The following is a 23,934-nucleotide window of genomic DNA, read 5'->3' as shown; positions in this document are numbered from 1 at the left end:
TTGTGTTCTTTTTGTACAAGCACATTAAGAACTTCTACCAGGGTTAAAAGATCTAGGAATTTATTCATCTATTTTAAAGGGGTGGTTGAGTATGATTTCACTTTTCTAACTTTAGTTAGTGTGTAATGTTGCTGTTTGAGCATAAACAACATCTGCAAAGTTACAACACTCAAAGTTCAAAGCAAAGGAAGATATTTGCTTTTAAAGAAAAGTACTGGTAGGGACTACACGACATTCCTCCCGGGTTAGTGACATCAGCAACCCTAAAATGTACATAAACCCCGTCCCCGGGAACACGCAGTTGTTGAGAAGAGGAAAAGTTCAACAGTTCCTATACGAGCAATTTATAGATTATCATGACAGAATATGCTAATTGAAGATAGATAACTCCACAACACGTTGCATTCTACATGTTGTCACTTCTTCTTGAGTCTCTCCATCTTTGTCTGACTCCGTTTAAACATTAAAGGCAGAACAGTTTCTGATTTTACATCTTGTGAAAAGGGCATTTTAGCACTAAGTGTTCCTTCATTCCCTCAGCCACATTAGGGAAAACATTTAATTTTAAACCTAACAAAAATATTTGTGTGAAATATTTTATTTGAAAAGTGCACTATCCTTCAGAATAAAATGCCACATAAGTGCCCAGCACAACAGTTTTCATCATTTATAGTAATAATACATGTTTCGAAATTAGATTTTAAAAGCATAATTTGGCCGTTTTTACTGTATTTTTATCAAATAAATGCAGCCTTGGTGAGCATGAGACAAAAACATTTTTTAAATAATCTTATCGACTATAAGCTTTTGAACGGTAGTGTCTATGATGTTTATACAACGAAAAGGGGGCAGATTTGTAGTCTGTCAGTTAAGAAGGAAAATAATAATAAATAAAAAAATATGGTTTTGCAAACAAAATGAAAACTCCTTTTTAGTTGTTGTTTTTTCATTGTTGTTAAGAGTTCTTATCCATGGGAACAAGAACATGTTTGCAGTACTCGATCTGGGCATAGTCTAAACATTCATCATGTCTCAGAGAGCAGTGTATGCGAGAGAACAATAAAAGTGACTTGCAACTCGAAAGAAATGGCGTACGTAACAATGAGAAATTCAAATTCTGCTGTTAAGCAGCTCTAAAAAGACAACAGTGCATGTGCAAATCTAATAAGGCAATCGATTGCCATACTCCACCACTGAGGGCATGTAGAGAGCTCAGCCACAAGCACTTGTAGCATAATGGTATTTGATTACAGTTCAGCATTTTCTGAGCTTTCAAAGTGCTGGTTCTTCACGGTGAAATGAAAGTGAACGTGGAGTTGCAGCGACTAGGGACAGGATCAGTAGCTTTAAAACTCCCTTGACCCGTGACGTCTGTACGGAAAAGTAGGCTAGTGAATGATGAAAAGTACAGTGAATGATGTGACTCACTTTCTAGCTGTTGCAGCAGGAACATATGGTCTACCTACCAATGTTCGCACTTGCCTTCTAAAAACAAATGCGTACGCAATAATGCGTACCACCTGTGACTTGGTGTCGCCATGGTGACAACCTTGTTAAACCTTTCCATGATTGCCTAGTTGTACAACCGGCTGACACAGCTGCCCTCTAGGGAAAAAGGCCTCAATGGCCTTTGGTGTCAACAAAAGAACTGTCGGGGGTGGCAATAACTGTCAGGTGCAGGACTGTCACTCACAGCTGTTTGCCGGGGTTCAGGGAGCCAGCATCAATCTCTCTGTCAAATTCAGTGCGGAGGTCATCCAGGGTGCCATCGTCGCCGAAAGCACCCCACTCCATGTTCACACACATGCGACCCTCGTCACCGTCCACCAGCTCCAAGTGACGCATCTCCTCCATGTAACACGCGTTGGTGCCCGTCCCTGTAAAAGACACACAACTTGTTTACATTGAAGATTCCTGGAAATTTTGCATGACGTTACATGTTGCATGCAAAGTAAACGTGTGCTGCATTTTAAAGGAGCACAGAGGAATTTTTCCCTCATACATTTTTTTTTTTTTTACACAAATAAATAATAATGTACACTACCATGAAATGAAGACTCCAGTCATATTAGTGGCCTAAAATAACAGTTCTGTCTTATTTTAAATGGCATTTTAAGCTGGAACTTCTAACAGGCAGTTTTTAAGTCCTATGGGAAACATTACTTGAAGAGAACTGACCCATGCTGACAAAAGGGGGGTTTCATGACACTTAAAACAGGGTTCACACTCTTCTTGACCAATGAATTTCCATGATTATCCAGTAGTTCATGATTAATGTATAAGTACTTAAAAGGATTCCATAGGCATTTACTGGTGACCTTTTCGAATTGAATTTTAAAAAAGGGTAATGTACAAATATCTCCACAAAGAGAAAAAAAATTACCTGAGATTTGAATAAGGCTAAATGCAGGATTGAAATTTCGGAGACTACATGCAGAGCATAAACAGAAATTTACATTAACTATATACATTTCAGTTACTTTTCCAGGCCTAAGATTGTCTATGACTGTGGGAACCCTGTTTCAAATATCTTCTTCTTTCCTGAGATTTCCCCAAATTATTCTATTTTAAGATAGCATTAAGAAATCTGATGTATAACACAGACTCTGGTGTTACCCTACAAAATATGTATACCGGTAGGCTATATAAAAGTCTATAAAAGGAATAATAATAATCTCAACAGAATAATTAAGAATATTTCATGGTATAGGAGCTCTTTGTGGTTTATTATAAAGAATGTTTTCTCAGTCTTTGCAAAAAAAAAAAAAAAGCATGAACAATAAAAGAAATGGGTGTGTTCAATTTATTATGTATGAATCATTATGTTTAAACCTTGTCAACATGCTAAAAGTGTCCTGCAATGACAGAAGCATGACACATGTTAAGGTCCGAAAGCTTTTTAAAGATTGGGACTGATTAAAGGAATGGCAAAGAAAATTTTAAGTAGCTACTAAAGTCAACATGAAATGACACTGAACAACATGAACAATGTTTTTGCTCTAACTGTTCTTGCTAGAGAAATGTTCTTGCTCTAACTCTCCTTATAAAGTGCCCTCCCCTATTATGCTTTTTCAGATATTAACATGTAATATAGCCCAGAAAGGAGGGGTTTATAGAGACCGATCAACCCGTTTTACACAGAGATTGATCAAAATGTGTTTAACACTGTGAGAAAAGAGGTGATGCTGCAATGTACTGTATATTATGAGAGAATTAAAGGGTTATGAAACCATAAAACGCATTTTTAAAGAGTTATTTTTTTAAAGAAATTGCTTTTTAAGGACTACAACAAACGGCTGGTAGGGACTACACAACATTCATTCCGGGTTAGTTATCTCATGAACCCTAAAGTTTACATAAACACCGCCCCCGGAACATTATAGATTATCAAGACAGAATATGCTAATCAATGACTAGAAGATAACTACACATAAGCTACATAAATTCACCAACTAACCATTCAGAAATGTTGTCTACATGTTGTCACTTCTTCTCGAGTCTCTCCATCTTTCTGACTTTGGTTTGAACATAAAAGGCTAAAAGGTTGAAATTTCCAGTGCATGTCTGTGTGAGGTAAAACGACACGAGCTGTTGAAGCTCCGCCCCCTGTGCTGGGAGCAGCAGCTCATTTGCATTTAAAGGGACAGACACAAAAATGGTGCGTCCTAGTGAAATTCTAAATATATAGATATTCTACAGCAAAGGGATAATGTCACTGATCATAACTTGCATACTACCGGTACGTACTGCTGAAATTTCCCTTGTCGTGTCACGTGATCAGCCAGGAAGAACCATTAGATTCACAAATAACCTGCCTGATCTGTCTCGGCTGCTCTGTGTGTGTACCCAAACACACAACTGAATTAGAGGAAATGACTAGCAGTATGTCCACTATTTTCTCTAGTACATTAGAAATTGTTGCACCGATCATCAGATAAAAAAAGGTTAGACAGAAAAGTAATGCATCATGGCACAACACACGCTATCAAGAGAGAAACTCGTAAGCGAGAGTGTAAAAGGAAACAAACTAATTTAGAGGTCTTTAGAATCGCGTGGAAAGCCAGCACTTCCCATTATAAAAAGGCTCTAAAAGCACTAATAATAAATAATAGAAAATAACAGCCATCACCTGGACAAATTATTCCATTACAGTTTAGTTGTAACGGCTTTATGAATTTCTTCCCTGAGAAAATCGAAAGCATCAGCGTTTTGACAGCGTTTTATGATTCAGCCTCAATTATCGCCCCTCAAGAACAACTGCAGTGCTTTACAACTATAAGAGAGGAAGAGCTAAATAAACTTATTGCATCTAAACAAACAACACATTTATTAGATCCAATACCAAATCATGCACCAATGCTACTATACATCCTATTCATTTGTTAACAAATATGTATTCATTACTTCAATGTAAATGAATATATTATTAGCTAACTGTGTGATTTGTATATGTACATTTCTGAAACAAATTGGACATAGTCACCTCTGATAACAGATCACTCTAAATTGTAATGTAGACATGTATTTTCTGTAAAGCTGCTTTGAAACAATATGTATTGTGAAAGGCGCTATACAAAATTTAATCAGTTCATATCCGGAACAGAGCAAGCGTGTTTCAAGTTTCTATGGACATATTTCATATACTCTCCTGCTCCAAATATGTGTGTACTGTCTGTGCACACATTTCATGCATGTCTTCTTCAAATTAAATATATTTGTGCAAATAAGAACACTGATACAGCGGTACGTCTGATCATGAACGCGATGACAATTAATTATTCTGATAACTATGTCTTTATTCTTTCTGTGTCTTTATACTAGTTAATGCGTGTCATTTGTTGTGACTGTAGTGCTCGTAAACGTAATGAAAATATTATTATAGACCTTCTACCTCGTTTTTTATATAGACTAAAGCTCTGTGTAGCTTGTTCAAAAAGTATAAAATGTAATGAACTCCATCAAAACGTATTATTTTTTATTTGTGTTGAGTTATAAGCTAATGTACACAATTCATTCTATTGGGAACCATTCATGCAGAATGTTTTATAAGGGGCAGATATTGGTGATAAATCTGATGTGCGATGTGCTAACGGGTGTGCTTTCTCTCGCTCTTCTAACAAGCGTCCTGACTGAAGGGGAGAGACGTGTATCCTAAATAATTCCCTGTGCTCTGTGGATTTCTGCAGCGAATAAAGCATCCGATTTGTCTTTTCTTTGCACATATATTATATTCATTTGTCCATAAAATGAGCATGTTGTTGGTCTGTTTTATTGGTTGCTCTCCCCTCTCCCCGCCCTTTACACTCCCACTTTTCCACAGCTTTACACACACCTATTTATTATGTGTTTTTTAAATCTGAGGTGTGAACGACCAGTGCTAAAACGGTGGCTATTTCTTTCTGCTAATATTTTAAAATGATTGCAATGCAAACAAATTAAGTCAAGCACATCTTCTGCAATGCAATTTCTCTTCCAAATCCACTGTGTGTTTTCTAAGCACCATCTCAACAGATTCCTACAAACCCTTAAATAATAAAAACACATGTTCAAAAGGTGCAGGCAATAGAATTTACTTTTACAAGGGAATTTACGGATTTACATTAGATCTTCAAATACATTATATCAATAGTACACTCAACAGTGCTAGTCTGGCTTTGTGAAAGATGACAAGGTAAGCTTGTTTTATTAACCCAGCTATCAGGAAGCTTAGTCTCTCAACACTGTCTTTGAATTCAAAATAAACCCGCTGCCAACAAACAAATATACAGGACGTTCCCCATTTTCATGATAGTAACAGCTCTTGTTATCTTATTAATTTGTATTCTAAACATTCTGAAGCTTGGAAAATAACCATGACAATTTTGGACTTAAAAAATAATGACTGGACAAACATTCATTGTCACTCCCCAGACCAAAATGTTAAATCAGCAATCACATTTGTATATTTCTAACAGATGAGTTTAAATTACATTTACTAAGTGGATTTTTCAATGCATGTATGTTTATATAAAATTAGGTTAGGATATTTATATTGTTGGATTATGTTTCTATTAATTCGCTAATATAAATATAATGCAACTAATATAATATGCTGTTGTTCCTCCGCATGCTGCCAAAACAGCGCCAACCCGCTGAGACACGGACTCTACAGAACCCCTGAAGGTGTCCTGTGGTATCTGGAACCAATTCATTAGCAGCACATCCTTCATGTCCTGTAGGTTGTGAGGAGGAGCAGTAGTGGATCGAACTTGTTGGTCCAGCACTACAACAAATAGCAGTTTCCATCCACCTATTTTTATGCCCATCTTCGAATATTGCATGAAAAAACTCTGAATGGAAATGGCAAAATGTGCATAAATTCTAAAAATATGCATAGAAAAATGAGTGTGCTCAATTGTGGTGGATACATTTTTCATCCGATAAGAAGACATGCACATAAAATAATATGGAAAAACGTTTATGGAAAAAAATCCCTCGATTCGCACTTTCGCAGCAATAAACTCAAGTGACTTAAGCTCAACAAAGGATGTGATTGGATAACTGGAGTGATTATCAAACCAATTTCATTGCACTGCGTCTAAAATGTTGGTTTGATCATTCTGGAATGAATCAAAATGATACTCTGGCATCTGAATGGAAGAGAACATGATAGTGTTTATTGTGTTCGCCTGAGCGCTCCGAGACGCAAGTCATTTATGATGTAGGAAAAAAGAGCCACAGCGGCCAATTTTCTGTTTTCTTGAGCACATGGAAGCTCTGATTTATTCACAAATGCTTTATAATATTCCAATTTTAAATTCGCAACTTTGAATGGAAACATAACTAATGTGTGGTACTGTGTTTTTATTAAGGCTGGACAGTAAGCTGGTACATTACTATAATATTAAAGGTTAGAATTAACAACTGATTTATCTACAATTGCATATAATGCAGTTGTTATGATAATAATAGAGTAGTGCTTTTTTGTTTTTTTATGCTGAAAAATAATTTTTCTAACTATTGAGTTTATGGTCATTGAATGACAACCGGTATTAGACAAAAAAAAAATATTTGTCAACATTTTTTCTTCCACCAGGGACACCATTACCATGAAGGGGTGTACCTGGTCTGCAACAATGTTTAGGTAGGTGGCACGTGTCAAATCTACATCCACATGAATGGCAGAATATTGCCCAGAGCACTCTCCCTCCAGCGGCTTGTCATCGCACAATCTATCGTGGTGCCATCACTTCCCCAGGTAAACGGCGCATATGTACACGGCAGTCTGCGTGATGTAAAAGAAAACGGGACTCATCGGACCAGCGGCCTTCTTCCACTGCTCCAAGGTCCAGTTCCGACATGTGTGAGCCTATTGCATGTGCTTTACAGTGTGTGATACAGTGTGTTGTGGTTATGGGAGGAATGTATTGTGACGCATTCGTGCCATAACCATCATTAAAAAAATGTGTGACTTAGGTTGTGCCACAGGAGACCTTCTGTTGGCTCGGACCAGACGGGATAATATTCATTGCCTTCATGCATTGCTGAGCTTTGGGTGCCCAACATCCTGTCGCTGGTTTGTGGTTTGTCCCTCCTTGGACCACTGTTGCTAAACTGCTGACCAGGGGCAACCCACAAGCCTTGCCATTTCAGAGATACTCCGACACAGTCGCCTTGACATAACAATTTGGCCCTTGTCAAAGTCAGTCAATCAGATCTTTATATTATACACACACAAAAACACACATTATATATATATATATAGATATGTGTATGTATGTATGTATGTATGTATGTATGTATGCATGTATGTATATATATATATATATATATATATATATATATGTGTATATATACATATCATATATACATACATGCGTACATACATACATGCATATATATATGGAATGCAGAATATATATATATATATATAAAATCCCACTGAGCAGCCCTAAAAAAAAATCCCACTAAAACGCCTTGCTCACTACCACCACTTCCACACTTTTCAGCTGTTCTCGCTTTTCGGCTGTATTTCCACATCACCAAGAATACATTTAGCCCACTGTAATTGTCATCTTATGTGAAAGACTGTTAAAATTATGTACAAATTAGCGAGTATAATAACTGAGGCTCTGCATGGCATACAAAGTTGTTGTGAAAGACTCAGGGAGCATCTGCTCTAGCCTCTATAATTACACGTTTTTGACACACTATTAGGGACAATGAATCAAAATAATTAGTTCGTTAAGTGAAGTGTGAGGATTATAATTGTCAAGATGCCGCAAAAAATAATTTTGTTAGGCCATAATAATAGGCCTGAACAGGCTATAAAATGCCTAAAATGTGTGCTTTATTATTCCCTCAACCAATAACCTAAACAAATGAAATGACAGAACAAAATGTCTGTGTCTGAATAAAGCACCTTTCATTCACAGTTCACACCAAGCAGATCATTTGCCTGATAATAATTGCTGACACCCTGGCTGACATTTCCCACTGATATCAGCGATAATATGAGTGCAAAAGTAAGACAGTCACTCACCGACAATGAGACCGATCTCACAGTGATGGTCGTCATAGCCACAGGTCATCATGGTGCCAACGGTGTCATTGATCACAGCAACAATGTCAATGTCAAAGTCCTGAAGAGAGAAAAAATAAAATGTTGTTTGGTATTTGAAACAAGCTGAAAATCTATAAAAGGTCAAATAAAGCAATGAGGCACGTGAAACTATATGTTTACTGCGTGTCTCTCTATATAACTCATGTCTCTGTTATATACTGTAGTTTGCAGGGACTTTCCACCTGTTTCCTATAACGTCTGACCTTAACATTTTTTCTTCGTTTGTTTCTTTGTTTGTCTTGTGCCTGAGTTTGTGTTGGCCATATTCTTTTCTTTTCTGTTTCGTTAGTTTCTATTTGTTGTTGTTGTTGTTTTAATCCAGTCAAGTTATAGTCTTTTCCTGCCTGGTCGCCGACTCTCCTAACCTGGCAGCTAACTGCGAAGTCTCCGGTTCCTTGAGCCACTGCCTTCTGCCTTATCTCCATTGTTGCCTTGACGTCTGGAGCTGGCTCATCCCCGACCAGCCTGTTCTCCTGTTGCGTGTCCAGCCCTATTTTCTGGACTGTGTTCCTGCCTCTCCTATCTTGTGCTGTGCCTTTTGTAAATAAATATCACCCACTGCTGATTCTGCATTGGAGTCCTCTCTCTCAAAGAACCCTAACAGCCTGTACAATAGAAATAGTATTAATATAGTATTAAAATGTGAAATAGTATTCCAATTTAAAATAACTGTGCTCTATTTTCAGTCTTCAGTGGCACATGATCCTTTAGAAGTCATTCTAATATTCTGATTTAATAGTTAAGAGTGGCGAGCAGGACGAGGTCGAGGTATGTGAGAGAACGGTGTGAGACACCCGTGAGGCGCACCGGTCTCGTATCTCTCACGGAGAGGAAGCAAAGAGCAGCGACGACTGTGAAGATCGAGAGAGGCCAGGCCTGGATTTTATTTGATCTGTTGTTTCAGTTTTATGTGGCCAGCAGTCGTCCGCGAGGGGCTGCTGGCTTATACTTTCGTTTTTGTATTTGTTTATTTATTTATTAAAATCTTTAAATGTTCGCCGGTTTCCGCCTCCTTCCCATAACATCTGAACTACGTTACACTGATGCCGAAACCCGGGAGGAAGGAGAAACACGCTGTCTGAAAGCCCTCACTGCTGAGAGGGATCGCGGTGCCGAGGAGGTCGGGCAGCACGAGGGAGCGATGGCCGCCGATTGCTGCCCGAGGCGATGGTGCTGGAGCGATGAAAGAACAGGTGGGACGGAGAGCTCGCTGCCGGGCTCCTGGGTCGAGGAGGGGGGGCTGCCGTCCGAGAGGGAGCGGAGGAGTCATGGGCCGGAGTCTGTTGCCGTCGGCCGCAGGGAGGCTGAGGAGCGTCCAGCCATCCCCCAATGGATGTCCAGTACCATAGCATGGCACCGCGAGTGAGTCTCTCAGCTAGTTGAGGACTGAGCGGGAGTGTGTCTGGGAACCAGACCAATTATTATTATTTTTTCCTCTCTCCCCCCTCTCGTCTCTGTCGCTCCATGCTTCCGTCTCCTTTTTTCTCGCCTCGTCTGTCCATACCCCCAGGTACCGCAGCCAACGTGTCCGGTCCCCCAGTAGGAGAGTACCCCCCGGCCTGCGAGGGGCGATGGGGGTATGTAGCGAGCAGGACGAGGTTGAGGGACGTGAGAGAACGGCTTGAGACCAGTTGTATATATTGTATAGCCAGCTTTATTCGTCTGATTTCCAAGGATTGTCATTGTCTTCCACATGTAAACTTTGGACTGGTGATGTTCAATAGGCTTCTAAAGCCAATCGTATGCCTTGGTGGTGTACAGTATCCAAAAGTTGTATATAATACGATTTCATGGCTGTTCCATAAATGATAATTCTATAGACCAGCTTTGAGCGAATCAAAGTTCTGCGCAAATTCATAAGAGTTGAACTGTCTGCTCTCCTTTTTATTTTAGATAAAACCTTTAAAACATTCATGGCTTTAGAACATTTGTTTTTAAGTGATTTAATGTGAGGAATAAAGACAGTTTTTGGTCAAAGGTGATGCAAAGAAACCTGGTCTCTTTTACAACTTTAATGGGGATTCCATCCATAAACAACTATTTATTGTGCAAAGAACGAAGCTGACAGAAATGCATACAGACAGTTTTTGTTTGTGAGAACTTAAAACCATTCAGCATTGAACAAGTTTGTATTTTGTTTATCTTCAGTTGGATTTTTCACTCTAGTATTCGTGTACTTACTTCTGTTGCAAATACGGATATCATCTACATTTAAACTACAGTGCACATCAGAACCAATGACTTTTGCAATGCTGTCTATTTTAATACTAAAAAGAGATACCGATAAAATACTTCCTTGAGGTACTCCAAGTTCCTGTTTATGCAGGACAGGCCAGACAGGGTGTTTGCTAACTCGACTCTAAAGAGTCAATTCAATAGAAATCTTTCAATGAAAAGGCAAACGACCTCTAACATTTATTTGGTACAAATCCTTTAAAATTCCAAGTGTCCATGTCTCCAAATAATAAAAAAATCTGACATGTTCCTAATAAAAGCATCACGAATGTAACTTTCAAGACAGACAAGACTGTGGTGCTACAATCTTTCCTGAATCCACATTGGGCGTTACTTATGAGATGTTCAGATCATTAACCATCCTCTCCATTGTCTTGCATAAGCAACTGGTTAAAGATATAGGGCGATAATTAATGGGATCATTGTGGTCTTTTCCTGGCTTTGGAATAGGTTTTTTTTCTGCTTCGTGCCAAGAGGATGTAATTTTCCCCAATATCCAGAAGCATTTTCCGAAAAAGGTGAGATAGATTCTTTAAAAATTGGTAGTGAATTTTATCTGGTCCAACAGCTGTGTTGTTGTACTTCTTCCATTACAAAAAGCTGGTTGTATTGCTCTAGAGCTTAAGTTAATTATCTCCCCCTCCTTTGTTGAGCATGACAATTTCAGAAAGCAGGAAGACAGTCAAGAGTGAATCATGCTGTATGATGTCTTGTATTTGAGGACCACTGCTTTTGCCATTTATTTTTATTATTAGCTCAATATTTTGACTTGACTTGACTTGACAGACTTTATTGTCATTCAGAATACAACAAGTGTATACAGAACGAAATTTCGTTTGCATAGGCCACAGTTTTTTACAGTTTCAATGCAGTGTAAATGTTCATACAAAAATTCTGTAACCCAATTATAATAAATATACAAATAGCAAGTGGAATAAATAATTAAATATCTAAATATCTATCTAAATATCTGACAGCAATCTAGTGTAAGACCAGCAGTACTACATATTATTTATAAGTGTTCAACAGTCTGATGGCTTGGGGGACAAAGCTGTTATAAAACCTGGAGGTCCGACACCGCATGCTGCGGAACCTCTTTCTGGAGGCCAGCAGAACAAACAGACCGTAATGGGGGTGAGAGGGGTCCCTGCAAATTTTCCTGGCCCGAGATACACAGCGGTTCTCTGCAATGTCCTGAATGGAGGGGAGAGAGGTGCCGATGATTTTCTCTGCTGTCCTCACCACCCTTCTCACATCCTTCCAGTCAGAGGCACTACAGCCTCCACACCACAGAGAGATACAGCTGGTCAAGATGCTCTCTATGGTGCTTCTGTAAAATGTGGTGAGGATAGGTGGGGGCAGATGGGCTCTTCTCATCCTCCGTAGGAAGTACATCCGCTGTTGTGCCCTCTTCACCAGTGATGCAGTGTTTACCGACCAGGTGAAATCGTGTGTAATGAACACCCCCAGAAACTTTATGCTGCCAACCACCTCCACGGTTATGTTGTTGATGAGTAGTGGAGCATGGCTGGGCTGGTTCCTTCTAAAGTCGACAATGAGTTCTTTAGTCTTAAGTTAATTATCTCCCCCTCCTTTGTTGAGCATGACAATTTCAGAAAGCAGGAAGACAGTCAAGAGTGAATCATGCTGTATGATGTCTTGTATTTGAGGACCACTGCTTTTGCCATTTATTTTTATTATTAGCTCAATATTTTGTTTGATGGAGAACTTGTTGACATAAAACTAATCTTCTCCAGCTTTCCTTTTTAAGTTCATTTATTTCTTCTTGCTTGTGCTCTACTCATCTTGAGTTTGATAAGATTTTCAGTTGATGGATGTCTGAAGAAAAATCTTTCAGCTTTTTTCCTCTCTTTTGTAACTTCCTTACATATCATCAAACCATGGAAGTCTTCTAGATTTTTTGTTTAGAGATGTTCTTGGGACAGTATAGCTTGCTACAGATAAAAGAGTTTCTGTGAAATTCTGCATCGCGTCTGGGAATTTGAAACTGATTCCAGTTTGCTTTTTTTTATATATATCTGCCATCTTTGTACTTTACTTTGTACTTACTTTCTATTTTCCTTTAATGGTTACAATGATTGAAAAAATGGTCCCTTCCACAACGGTCATGATGTACTTTCCATGATATGTCTAAAAATAGTTCAGGCTGACAAATTGTTAAGTAGATTGCGAAATATGCTCCATGTCCCGGATGTAAATAAGTATCCGATCCATTATTTAAAAGACATAAGGTATTTATCAGTGCTTTTGTTTTGTTTTTGATTAATTTTTATTTTATTTTATTTTTAAATGTGTGTATATGTGTCCGTGTACATATGCATATGTTTAAAAAAAAAAAAAAAAAAGGAGAGGGGGAAAAAAAAAGGATAAATTGTATCTGTGAAATATTGTATTTTCTTTCTTCTCTCTCTCTCTCTCTCTCAAAAAAAAAAAGACATGAGATATGATTATCTATAAAATCTTCAATCATCTTTCCTTTCGTATTGCAACAATTACTGCCAGAAAGTACAAAGAAAGTTATGGCTATTAAAATCTCCCATGAGAATAAAGGAAGATGGCAGTTGAGTAACAAGGTGATCTAGATCCATGTGTTTTAAATTTAAATCAGAAGGACAGACTGTAATGGTTTTCTGCAGTGGCATTCATACTGCTGTCACCAGATTGCTGTTAATACTGATGTGACTATGGCTATTAAAGGAGAAAGCACAATCTGATGATAATTGTATCTCTTGTAAACGTACAACAAGAGGATTAATAACTGCAATTAAACGCTGCAACTCTGTAAAATTAGCCCTGACACCACGACATTTCCATTGGATGATAACATTTTCCATTACCTAATAGGAACAGTTGTCCTAATTCTGCCTTTAGGACACGGGCTTCTACTATGGTGTTCACTCTTTCATTTCGTCATCTTTAAATGTCATCTTTTGATAGTGAAGACCTTGCCTTTCTGTTATTTTTATTTGCCTTTTGATTCTCAGTTGATTCTCTTTTGTGTAATTAATCTATGAAAAATACAGTTTTTCCTCGGCTCGCTTCTTGACGACTGGTGCTTCCCCTTTGGTATCGTTGTAAAGTGCAGCATTCAACTTTGTGAATATATTTATAGCGAATTCTTGATGGCATGAGTCATTGATGGCATTTTTAAATCCATGCTGATGTAAACAAAACCAGCTTGTTGCTAACCAGTCACAATAATGCCTTCGTGATTAATCAAAACATCGCGCGAGGTGACGCGTTGTGGTATCATGGAAGCGTTCATCCTCTGAAAAAGTAAACACGGCAGAAATTTCACATTTTCAAGCTTTTAATCCAAAATGTTGTCGATAAATGCCGTTTTGTAATGGATATGGATGATCGTGAGAGTGTTCAGTCGGTGGTGGTAATGCTTTAAACTTCAGTGATAATGTGCTATCACCAAAACTAGATGCTTGTGGTATTAATGTAGCAAATCTTGAACAATGGTTGGGCATGGACACAAAATGAATCTGTCATGACTATATTAAAATGAACTTTGCTACTGTAGCTGTGTTGATCGCTGTTAACACATCCATGAAGGAAAAATCATGAAAATTCTTTCACAGAATTTAGTCTTTTTAATAAACTTGTTAACATGAGATTGGCAATTTGTTAATTATTGTTATAATTGATATGTTGTTGCAAAATGTTGCTACATGGATTGCTGCCCTTAACCAGTGACACGCTTTTCAAACGGACTGCTAGGAGACAAATCAGTTGGGTAACTGTTAAATTTTCTTTTTATAAATATTTTCAATAAAGTTTAATATATTTTCCCTTTAGATATGGGTTTTGACTTGGTGTGTGTCAAACGTGGTGTAATTACCAGTGATTTTAAGGCATGACTGCAAAGTGATTTTCTTTTGGAACCTTCAGAAAACTTTAATAGAGTTTTCTCAAAATTGACCTTGCTGACTCTATGGACTTCAAACAGGTGTATCTCATTCATTTTTTGGCCATTTCCAATAAATCGTACATCATTTTGAAGGGTTTTCAATGGAGCATAAGATTATATGATTCATCCACTAAAATTAGCTCATTATGACTCATTTTGCCAGCATGGGTCACAAATACTTTCATTACTGAATGAATCAGTGTTTTTAAACAAATCTCTTGAATGAATGATTCAATGACAAATACATTTTTTTTAACAGTCACTTGTCGGCACCTGGTGGTGTAAAGATGTAATCGATACTCGCTATTTGAAGTGTCATTACTTTCAAAAGGTGATTTACTCTATTTTGATCGCTACCGTAGACATCAGTGTAAATATCCGAACTATAAAACTTATCCCAGTACTTCTATGATAATTTGAATTATTGTAAAACAAAAAATAATGATACTGTGAGGTTGAAAAGACTGTTTGTGAAGCAGTTTTATACTTGCATATACAACTGTTCTCTCTGGGTCAGCGGCAGAGTCAAAGCAAATCTGAATGTGCCGGTGTGATTTTGTCAAAGGTTTAATAGACACAAGCGTGCAGCTCTAACGCACACGCATTGGCCACTGTAAATAAGTGCATATGAAGTGTGTAAAAGCATGACACAATAATTCATACACTCACCCCTCTCTTCTTGATGGCTTTTCTCAAAAGACCCACAACATCTCTCCCCTCCACTCCACTTGCCTTAAAACCTTTGGTCCATGACACCAGAAAACTCTGCACAGAAATAAAGGCAAGCATGGAGACATGGCATTCTCGCTGAAGAGCTTCTTATTTTAGTGTATTATTAATTTTTTTTCTCTCTCATCTCACCTCATCTAGTTTAGTCTGCTGGCAAGGAAATGAAAAGGTAAAGCCAAGAGGCAGCTTCTTCTGTTTGATGCCCAATTTTTCAAGGAAATTGGCCAAGCATTCGGCTATGTGATCGAAGAGCTGGAAAAGAGACAGATTTTAAAATGAGAATTTTAAATACATTGCTTAGCTAAGATTAAGAACCCATTACAGTCAAAAGTAATCCACACCAAAATGTCTAAATATAGCCTGATATGTTCAATAGCAAACAATCTATTGGTAGATCAAAAGTATACATAAAAGGAAAAAAAGGTAATCTTATAAAAAACAAGTTAGTCCAAAAGTGTTGTTATTTTCATCTCTTTATGACATTTTTGAAGGCAACCAAATCATAAGCACAGTATAATTGTTTTGAAATTTAAAGCTCTTCAGATTGAACTAAACAAGCCTCAGAAAAGCTCTTGAAAGTGAAAAGTTTGCCATAGTGCCATGGGGTGTGTGTGAGGAACCAGGTGCAAGTCATCATTTTCTGACAGCTGGGTTCCAACTATATCTTCCACCCTCTGGTCATGCACTCTTATAAAGGACTCTTGAGGCCGAATTGCAATGATTGAAGTCCAAACAGTGAACACATCCACTGCCAAACTAACACGGAGAAGTAGGGATGAAGTACATGAGGAAACATTGATTTAGTTTTACCCCAGATATGATTCAGTTCCCAGCCACCTAAGAGACACTTTTATGCATTTTCATTCAGCACAACATTTAACTTATTTCGTTTTTAGCTTTTTTTTCTTTTTTTTTATGGCAGTTTATATGATTATTATTATGAAAAGTTAGTTGTAGTATCTCAAATTGCTTGTTTTTTTGTTTTGTTTTTTGCTTAATCAATAATATACAAATGACTGCATTCTGTCATGGAAAGGAGATAATTATTTGCATAACAGGTAACAGCATATTTATAAAAATAAAACATAAGAAGATATAAAACAAAGGGGCATGTCTGTTTTATACATTTAGGATTGAACCATATGCAATGTCTTTAAGTATTACCGGTAATACTTTTTTAAACAGTGAACAAGTGTAGAAGAAAGAATGTGCATTAAAATGATTTTCTTATGACGCACATTCATTCAGCCTTTACCTAAATTGGTAATTTCATGCAGACAGATGCACTTCAAGTGAGAATAAAAGCTTTCAACACGACATATTACCTATTGCAAGATGAAATAAATTAAAGAATGCAATTAAAGAAGCACCCGTTATACGTTTCTACTATCAAATTGTCTAAAAAACAAGGTTAAAGAGATAGTTTACCCGAAGATGAAAATTCTATCATTTAATTTGTTATTTACATACATTACAATAATGCATTTGGCAGATGCCTTTATCTAAATTACGTTGCATTCAAGGCACGCATTTTACATTTGTATCAGTTCTTGCTTTCCCTGGGAATCGAACCCGTGACCTCTGCTGTTTTGTACAGAAAAGTTTTGTAGAACCTTTACCAGACCACACATGTATATCATATAAATCATATTTGTTACTTCGGAATAGGTATACTTCACCCAAAAATTTAAATTCTGTTATCATTGATTCACATCATTACTGATGTTCTTTTGAAATTTTACAGTTTGGGTTGGACTTGAAAAAACTTCTAAATATAACACACCTAATGAATCAAGATTTATGCATCATGGTTTCTACATAAGAACTTTCACATTAGAACTTTCTGCATGAGAATTTTTAAAGACTTTTTAAATATGTGGTTAGGCTAGAAAAGCCTTAAATGAGATCACGAGCAAGAAATACTAGTTTCTTTAAAAAAATAAAACAGGCTTGCGCACACACTCCTCACCTCTGTCCCAGTTCCCCTCATGATGTTCTCTGGAATGGCATAGATCTGGTTCTCCATCTCCACCGTCTGCTTCCCATTACTGGACACTCTGACAAGCAGGACCCGGAAATTGGTTCCTCCCAAGTCCAGAGCAAGGAAGTCGCCCGTTTCTACAAACAAATTTAATGTAAATTTAAATCAAGAGAATACATTTCGAGAATAAAGACAAAATTACAAGAACAAAGGGTTCATGGTTTTAATAATAATCACATTATACAAATTTTACAACATTAATATTTTACAAATAGTCCAAGTTTTGACAATGAAGTCAAAACATCAGAACAAACAGTATTTTGAGAATAAAATAAAAATTATGAAAATAAAGAATTACGATTTTAAGGTGATGTTGTTACAGTCTATTTACATAAACAAGTACAGAGTAATATTAGTTAACTACATGTTCTTACTATAGGGTTATGGTTAGTTGCTTGTAGTTATGCATTATTTACTATTATTACTATACTAAGTAGCCTACATCTAATGTGTAAATGTCCCCTTAAAATAAAATGTTCCCAAAAAAAAGTTGTTTGTTATGAGAACAAAGCTGTTCTCAGACAATACTTGTTTATTAAACCTGCATTATGCCAGCAGCCATATCACCCTGTAGCCCAAGACTGGTTACCCACTGAAGCTCAGCAGGGTTGAGCCGGGTCATTACCTGACTACCTGGATAAGAGACTTCCTGGGAAAACTAGGTCGGTGTTGGTAGAGGTGTTAGTGAGGCCAGCAGGGGCGCTGTGTGATCCTAACGCCCCAGTATAATGATGGGGGCACTATACGGTCAAAAAAAGCACCATCCTTCAGATGAGATGACCACAGAGAGTCAGAACCTCGGCTTTACATTAAAAATCCAAGGATGTCCTTCGGGGGAAAAAAAGGGTAGGGGTTTAACCACGGCATCCTGGCCAAATTTACCCATTGGCCTCTGTCCATCATGGCCTTCTAATCAACCCTATTTACAGTATATATATATATATATATATATATATACACACACAGGTGCTGGTCATAAAATTTGAATATCATCAAAAAGTTGATTTATTTCAAGAATTCAACTTAACAGGTGAAACTAATATATTATATAGACTCATTACATGCAAAGCGTCTGGTCAGCCGTCACCATAACGCAGCAGTCTACCAGGACATTTTCAGAGCACTTCATGCTTCCTTCAGCGGACAAGCTTTATGGAGATGCTGACTTCATTTTCCAGCAGGATTTGCACCTGCCCACCTCCCCACCTGGTTCAATGACCATGGTATTACTGTGTAATTACTGTGTAATAATAGTCATGTAATATTCTAATTTTCTGGGATTTTGATTTTGTGGGTTTCATAAGCTGTAAGCTGACATACTAATCATCAAAATTCTAACAAATAAAGGCTTGAAATATCTCACTTAGCATGTAATAAGTCTATATAATATATTAGTTTCACCTGTTAAGTGGAATTCTTGAAATAAATCAACTTTTCGATATTCAAATTTTATGACCAGCACCTATATATATATATTATATATATATATATATATATATATATATATATATATATATATATATATATATATATATATATATATATATATATAGTGCTATGCATAAGTTTAGACACCCATGCTAAAGTTCTTTTGGAAATTGATCTTAATGCCTTAATTAAAAATAAAACCATGCCAATCTCTAGCTATGGTGAAAGGTGTGTGATGATGTGGGGCTATTTTAATTCCAAAGGCCAAGGGAACTTTATCAGGATGCATAGTGTCCTGGATCCATATAATAACTGGCCTTTAAAAATAAAAAGGTGCCTGCCTCTATGGAAATTTAACATAGGGGTGTCCTGACTTATTTATGATACATTATTAATTCACAAAGAAAATTGGTGTCCAGGTTGGATTTTTCCTCATTTTTTTAATTAAGGCATTAAGATGAATTTCCAAAAGATGATTTTTTTTATTCCTCTTATTAGACATCTGTAGCATTGGGCGTCTAAAATTATGCATAGCACTGTGTGTATATATATATATATATATATATATATATATATATATATATTGTTTGGCTTCATCACTCGGTCTCCTCTCCACCAATAAACTGGTGTGTGGCGCAATATGGCTACCGTCGCATCATCCAGGGGAATGCTGCACATTGGTGGTAGTTGAGCAGATTCCCTCCTTTCAAATGTAAAGCACTTTGAGTGTCAAGAAAAGGCGCTATATGTAACTAATAATTATAATCATTACTAGATTAACCGTTATGACTTGTTTCTCAACACTTTATGGCTTTATTTTTGTAATGTTACATTGTTTAATGTGGCACTAAAATGCCGTCACACTAATTATTACCTCCTTATAACTGGATGGGCTAAGTTTCTGAGCACTGCGTGTGTTGGAGAGGAATTTCAGACTTTTGAAACTCACAGTACTTTGGATTTTAAGTACTTTTTATTTCCAAGGACTTCTCACAATATGGCCTCTTCGGAACTAGTTCTAGCATGCTTTTCTATGCTTAACACACATTAAAGGTCTTTCAGAAAAGATTTGTCAAACTCTCAATGTGAGGACATATGTCTGTCAGCACAGGTGTGACCTTCTGCCTCAACGTACAATGTCAGTATAACAACAGGCTTCATGCACTTCAAAACGCCATGATAAGCATAGCCTTAGCAAACAAAATGTTTTGTGAGAAGGATGTTGCTTAAATCTTACAACCATGCAATAAGAAATCTCTTCAAGAGAAAGCAAAAAGTTGAGAAAGCAGGAACATCTCAACTGCTGAATCATGATGACATGAGAATAAAGTCCCTGAGTAAGCGGGGATGGCAAACATCCATTTGGACACAAACCCACCTTGGTCTCATAGATCAGTATCGTTCCCTTGGCAACACTTCCTAGCACCCTTTTGTGGCTCACACCCACATGACTACTTTACTGTGTGCAGGCATTCTTTCCAGGAACCCGACAACAGTTATTCTTTTCACACTCCACTTGAGACATTGTCTCATCCCACGTGCACAGTCAAACACTCTCAGATGCCAGTGACAGCATTCGGTAGGTGTCAGTCGCTGTGACAGAAACACACACTCGAACACATCAACAGTGACGGCTGATAATAACACACCTGGAGAGCTGTATCAATCATTTCTTCATCTCATCTCACAACAAAAAGGAACCACTTCAAGGACAGAACAATATGTGTTCCACAGGATGCTTGCCACTAAAGTCAACAGTATACCTCCGCCCATGACTTGACCCGCATGGAACCTGACGCCAACACATTCCCACAGGGTACAAATGCTTTTCATCCACAATATTCAATTAATTTTTTGATCGTTTATTCGTTGTTTTTTTCTCTCTCTCTCTTTATAATTAGATTAAGTATTTTTATACCATGGTCTGGGTGAATACTCGATTCTGATTGGCTGCAGGGTGTCCATTAAAAAGTGATGTAGGACGCCTAGTAAAGAAGTTCTAAAACCGTTAGAATTCGATTGTAAAACTAATTAAAATATAAACTAATGTTTTAAAAATGTGTAATTTGGCAAGTGAACATGGTACAAGCGGGTTAATGGCCTTCGAGGTGTCCATTGTCAGGTATTAAATGGACTTCGGCGGAGGCAATAGTCCGATGCGCCGTCGTCCATTAATACCTGACAATGGACACCTCGTCAGGCATTAACCCTTTCTTAATAAATGTTGTTGATGACATACAAATGCCTTAAAATGTATTTGGATACAAAACATACAAAACATACAAAACATATGCTGTTACATTACATATCATGAATAACAATAAGCAAAAAGTTTCACAAAATGTTTGTTCAGTTTGAAATTAGAACACAATCCAATTTGGGAACTTTGTTTGGGAACTACACTACTGTTCAACAGTTCAGGGTCAATACGATTTTTCAAAAAGGATGCATTAAATTGATCAAAAGATTGTGTATTTTTAATAAATGCTGTTCTTTTGAACTTTCATCAAAGAACCATGAAAACGGTTTCCACACAAAAAATATTAAGCAGGATATATTAAGTTTTCAACATTGATAATAATAAGAAATGTTTCTTGAGCAGCAAATCCACACATTAGAATGATTTTTGAGGGATCAAGTGTACCCACCACCCCAAGGTTTTGAAAGGTAGTGTCCACCTGTGGTTACTCTGCTAAGACACTATGTGAACTTGAGGAGAACAGACTTCATACATCTAAAAATGTAAGTTGGTTAAAGGTCAAAAGAAAAGTAAAGTCAGTTCTGAGAAAAGCTCTTATATTAAATGTTGGTATGTATTTCTTGGTTTGGGTTTTTCTTTCCTTTTCAAATGCATTGAAATTCAATGGTTCCAGCTAAATTGGGGCACTGTTTGGAAAATTGGGCTCAAAGTGGCCTATTTTACCTGAATTCTACATTTCTAAGTGCGTTTGTGTTCAGATACCTTTTGAGATTGTAACAAAGCTAAACTTGAATGTCTTAGGCTATTTTGATGATGATTTTTTTCCATCTGTATAGGTCAAAATCTCATTATCACCTGTGCCGTCAGGTGTGGAGCGGACGAAGGTGGGGAGCATCTTGACAGCTGCAGTCGGGTTAGTGTCTCTGCCCAGTCCTTTATCCATCTCCCTTCTGAACCGCCTGGACACATCCATCAGGTTCTCATCAGACAGTCGCATGTGATACAGGTACTTATCCACCTGAGAAAACCAAACGAAGGGTGAAAATTCACTACAAATCACTAATTAAATAAATACATTTACTTCTACTGAACAACACCGGTTTACTATTTGGTTTACTCATAATCATACCCTTTTTATTAGTATCACTAATAATACATATTCTTATACAAATGTACAACATGGCATGGGGTATGATCATAATGGCAAACTAATACCGGTATACTACTCATAATAACTTTGCAACATGACATATTAACTCTCCACAAATTTTCTGCAAGCATGGAATAAGACTAACCAGGGTTCTCACAAAAATGTTATTTTAAACGATTTCATAAAGCACTCACAAAAAGGCATTAAAAATATTTTAGGTATGCATACTCACAGAACTGGAAATCATTTTAGGTATGAGCGTATTTTCCAGGCCTGGATATAGCAACTTTAAAATTCACCTATTTATTTTTTTCACTGAATAACCAAATTACTAATATGTTTGCCAAATTTATATATGCAGTAGGCACATCTCTTCTGGACATACTGTAGGCACAAAATGTGAAAGACAGACTCGATTTCATAAAATCTGAGCTAAAATACAACAGCATAAAATAGTACATTAAGCCTTACTGATTACATGTCGAACACAGAGTAACTTTCTGTTCAAAATGTAATCAGTAAGGCTATTTTATGATATTGTATTTTAGCTTTTAGCTTTTTATTTTATAAAATTGAACATCTGTCTTTTTACATTTTGTGCCTACGGTTCCGTTCAAAATGGAATTACATACTGCATTATATATAAATAAAAGGCTGCTCTGGGCCACTGTCTGACACTGCCAATCACAAAGACCTGCTTTTCCTTGAAGGCCAATAGTAACTTGAGGTCATTAGTTTATTCTTACAGTCAGATACCAGCAGAAGAATCTTTCACATAAAAAGGGAAGCTGGAAGCTGTCCCGTACTAGATTTCACTCAAAGGTCAGATGTTGACTTCATAAGAGCAGCTCTCAAAAGCCGTCATATTAGGATGAAGAAAGAGTCTCTTTAGGCAACATCCTTCCAGATTGTAAAAGAATTGCAGCTCTCTCTCTCCGAGGTCTGCAGCATTACTGCAGTTTAATGATTGGCAATGAATGACAGTGGAACTAGTTTTGTTAGCAATTCTCGCTCAATAATGGTTCAATTCGCTGTGATGAATTCGCCCCGGTGAATAGCATGAACAGAGCACTGTATTGAGGCGCAATTCATACAGATACCTACAAAAGCATACAGCATTCACAATCACACATAATCCACCTCAGCAGGAGAAATGGCACGTCTTGTTAAATACTAAGAACTTATGTAAGATGTGAAACTCATAAGGCCGTTTCTATAATATGACATTTGACACCACAAGGGGACAGAATAATTCACACTACTACACAGCTGCCCACTAAAAAAAATATGGTCCCAAGATCACATGATAAACTAATCAACCTGTTGCCTGTTTCTGTGCCTTATTCTAAAGAGCATGAATATCAAAAATAGATTTCTTATGTTATTGCAAAGAACAACAAAATTTCACAATTTTCACGAGTTCACACTTGCATACAATTAGTGGGTAAGGTTTAATGCGTATTTGGCGTGCTTTCAGGGGGGCTCCGAGCTCGGAGTACGGCCCGAACCCATACTCCCTATCCCCCCCCCCCCCCCGTATGTGAGTGGTTAGGAGTAGAAGTGTGGAGACGGGGCGGTGGAGGGATGCTGCTAAACTGTCAATGGATTGAGG

The 23,934-nt window shown here is 37.3% G+C and overlaps 1 protein-coding gene across 1 annotated transcript in view; it reads right to left on the bottom strand.

Annotated features, from left to right (window-relative positions):
- The window catches only part of hk2 (hexokinase 2), a 57,841-nt gene that overhangs the window by 29,002 nt on the left and 4,905 nt on the right, over positions 1 to 23,934 (bottom strand). The window contains exons 2-7 of the mRNA XM_079607479.1: positions 22,028 to 22,190; positions 17,473 to 17,621; positions 15,636 to 15,755; positions 15,444 to 15,539; positions 8,522 to 8,621; positions 1,694 to 1,877 (exon numbers count right to left, since the gene is read on the bottom strand). Of these exons, the coding sequence (XP_079463605.1) occupies positions 1,694 to 1,877; positions 8,522 to 8,621; positions 15,444 to 15,539; positions 15,636 to 15,755; positions 17,473 to 17,621; positions 22,028 to 22,190 (812 nt within the window). The remainder of the gene's footprint in view (positions 1 to 1,693; positions 1,878 to 8,521; positions 8,622 to 15,443; positions 15,540 to 15,635; positions 15,756 to 17,472; positions 17,622 to 22,027; positions 22,191 to 23,934) is intronic.

This window comes from Phoxinus phoxinus (assembly GCF_949152265.1).
Source record: "Phoxinus phoxinus genome assembly, chromosome: 3".
NCBI classification, from domain to species: domain Eukaryota; kingdom Metazoa; phylum Chordata; class Actinopteri; order Cypriniformes; family Leuciscidae; genus Phoxinus; species Phoxinus phoxinus.
This window is presented reverse-complemented; position numbering and strand designations above follow the sequence as displayed.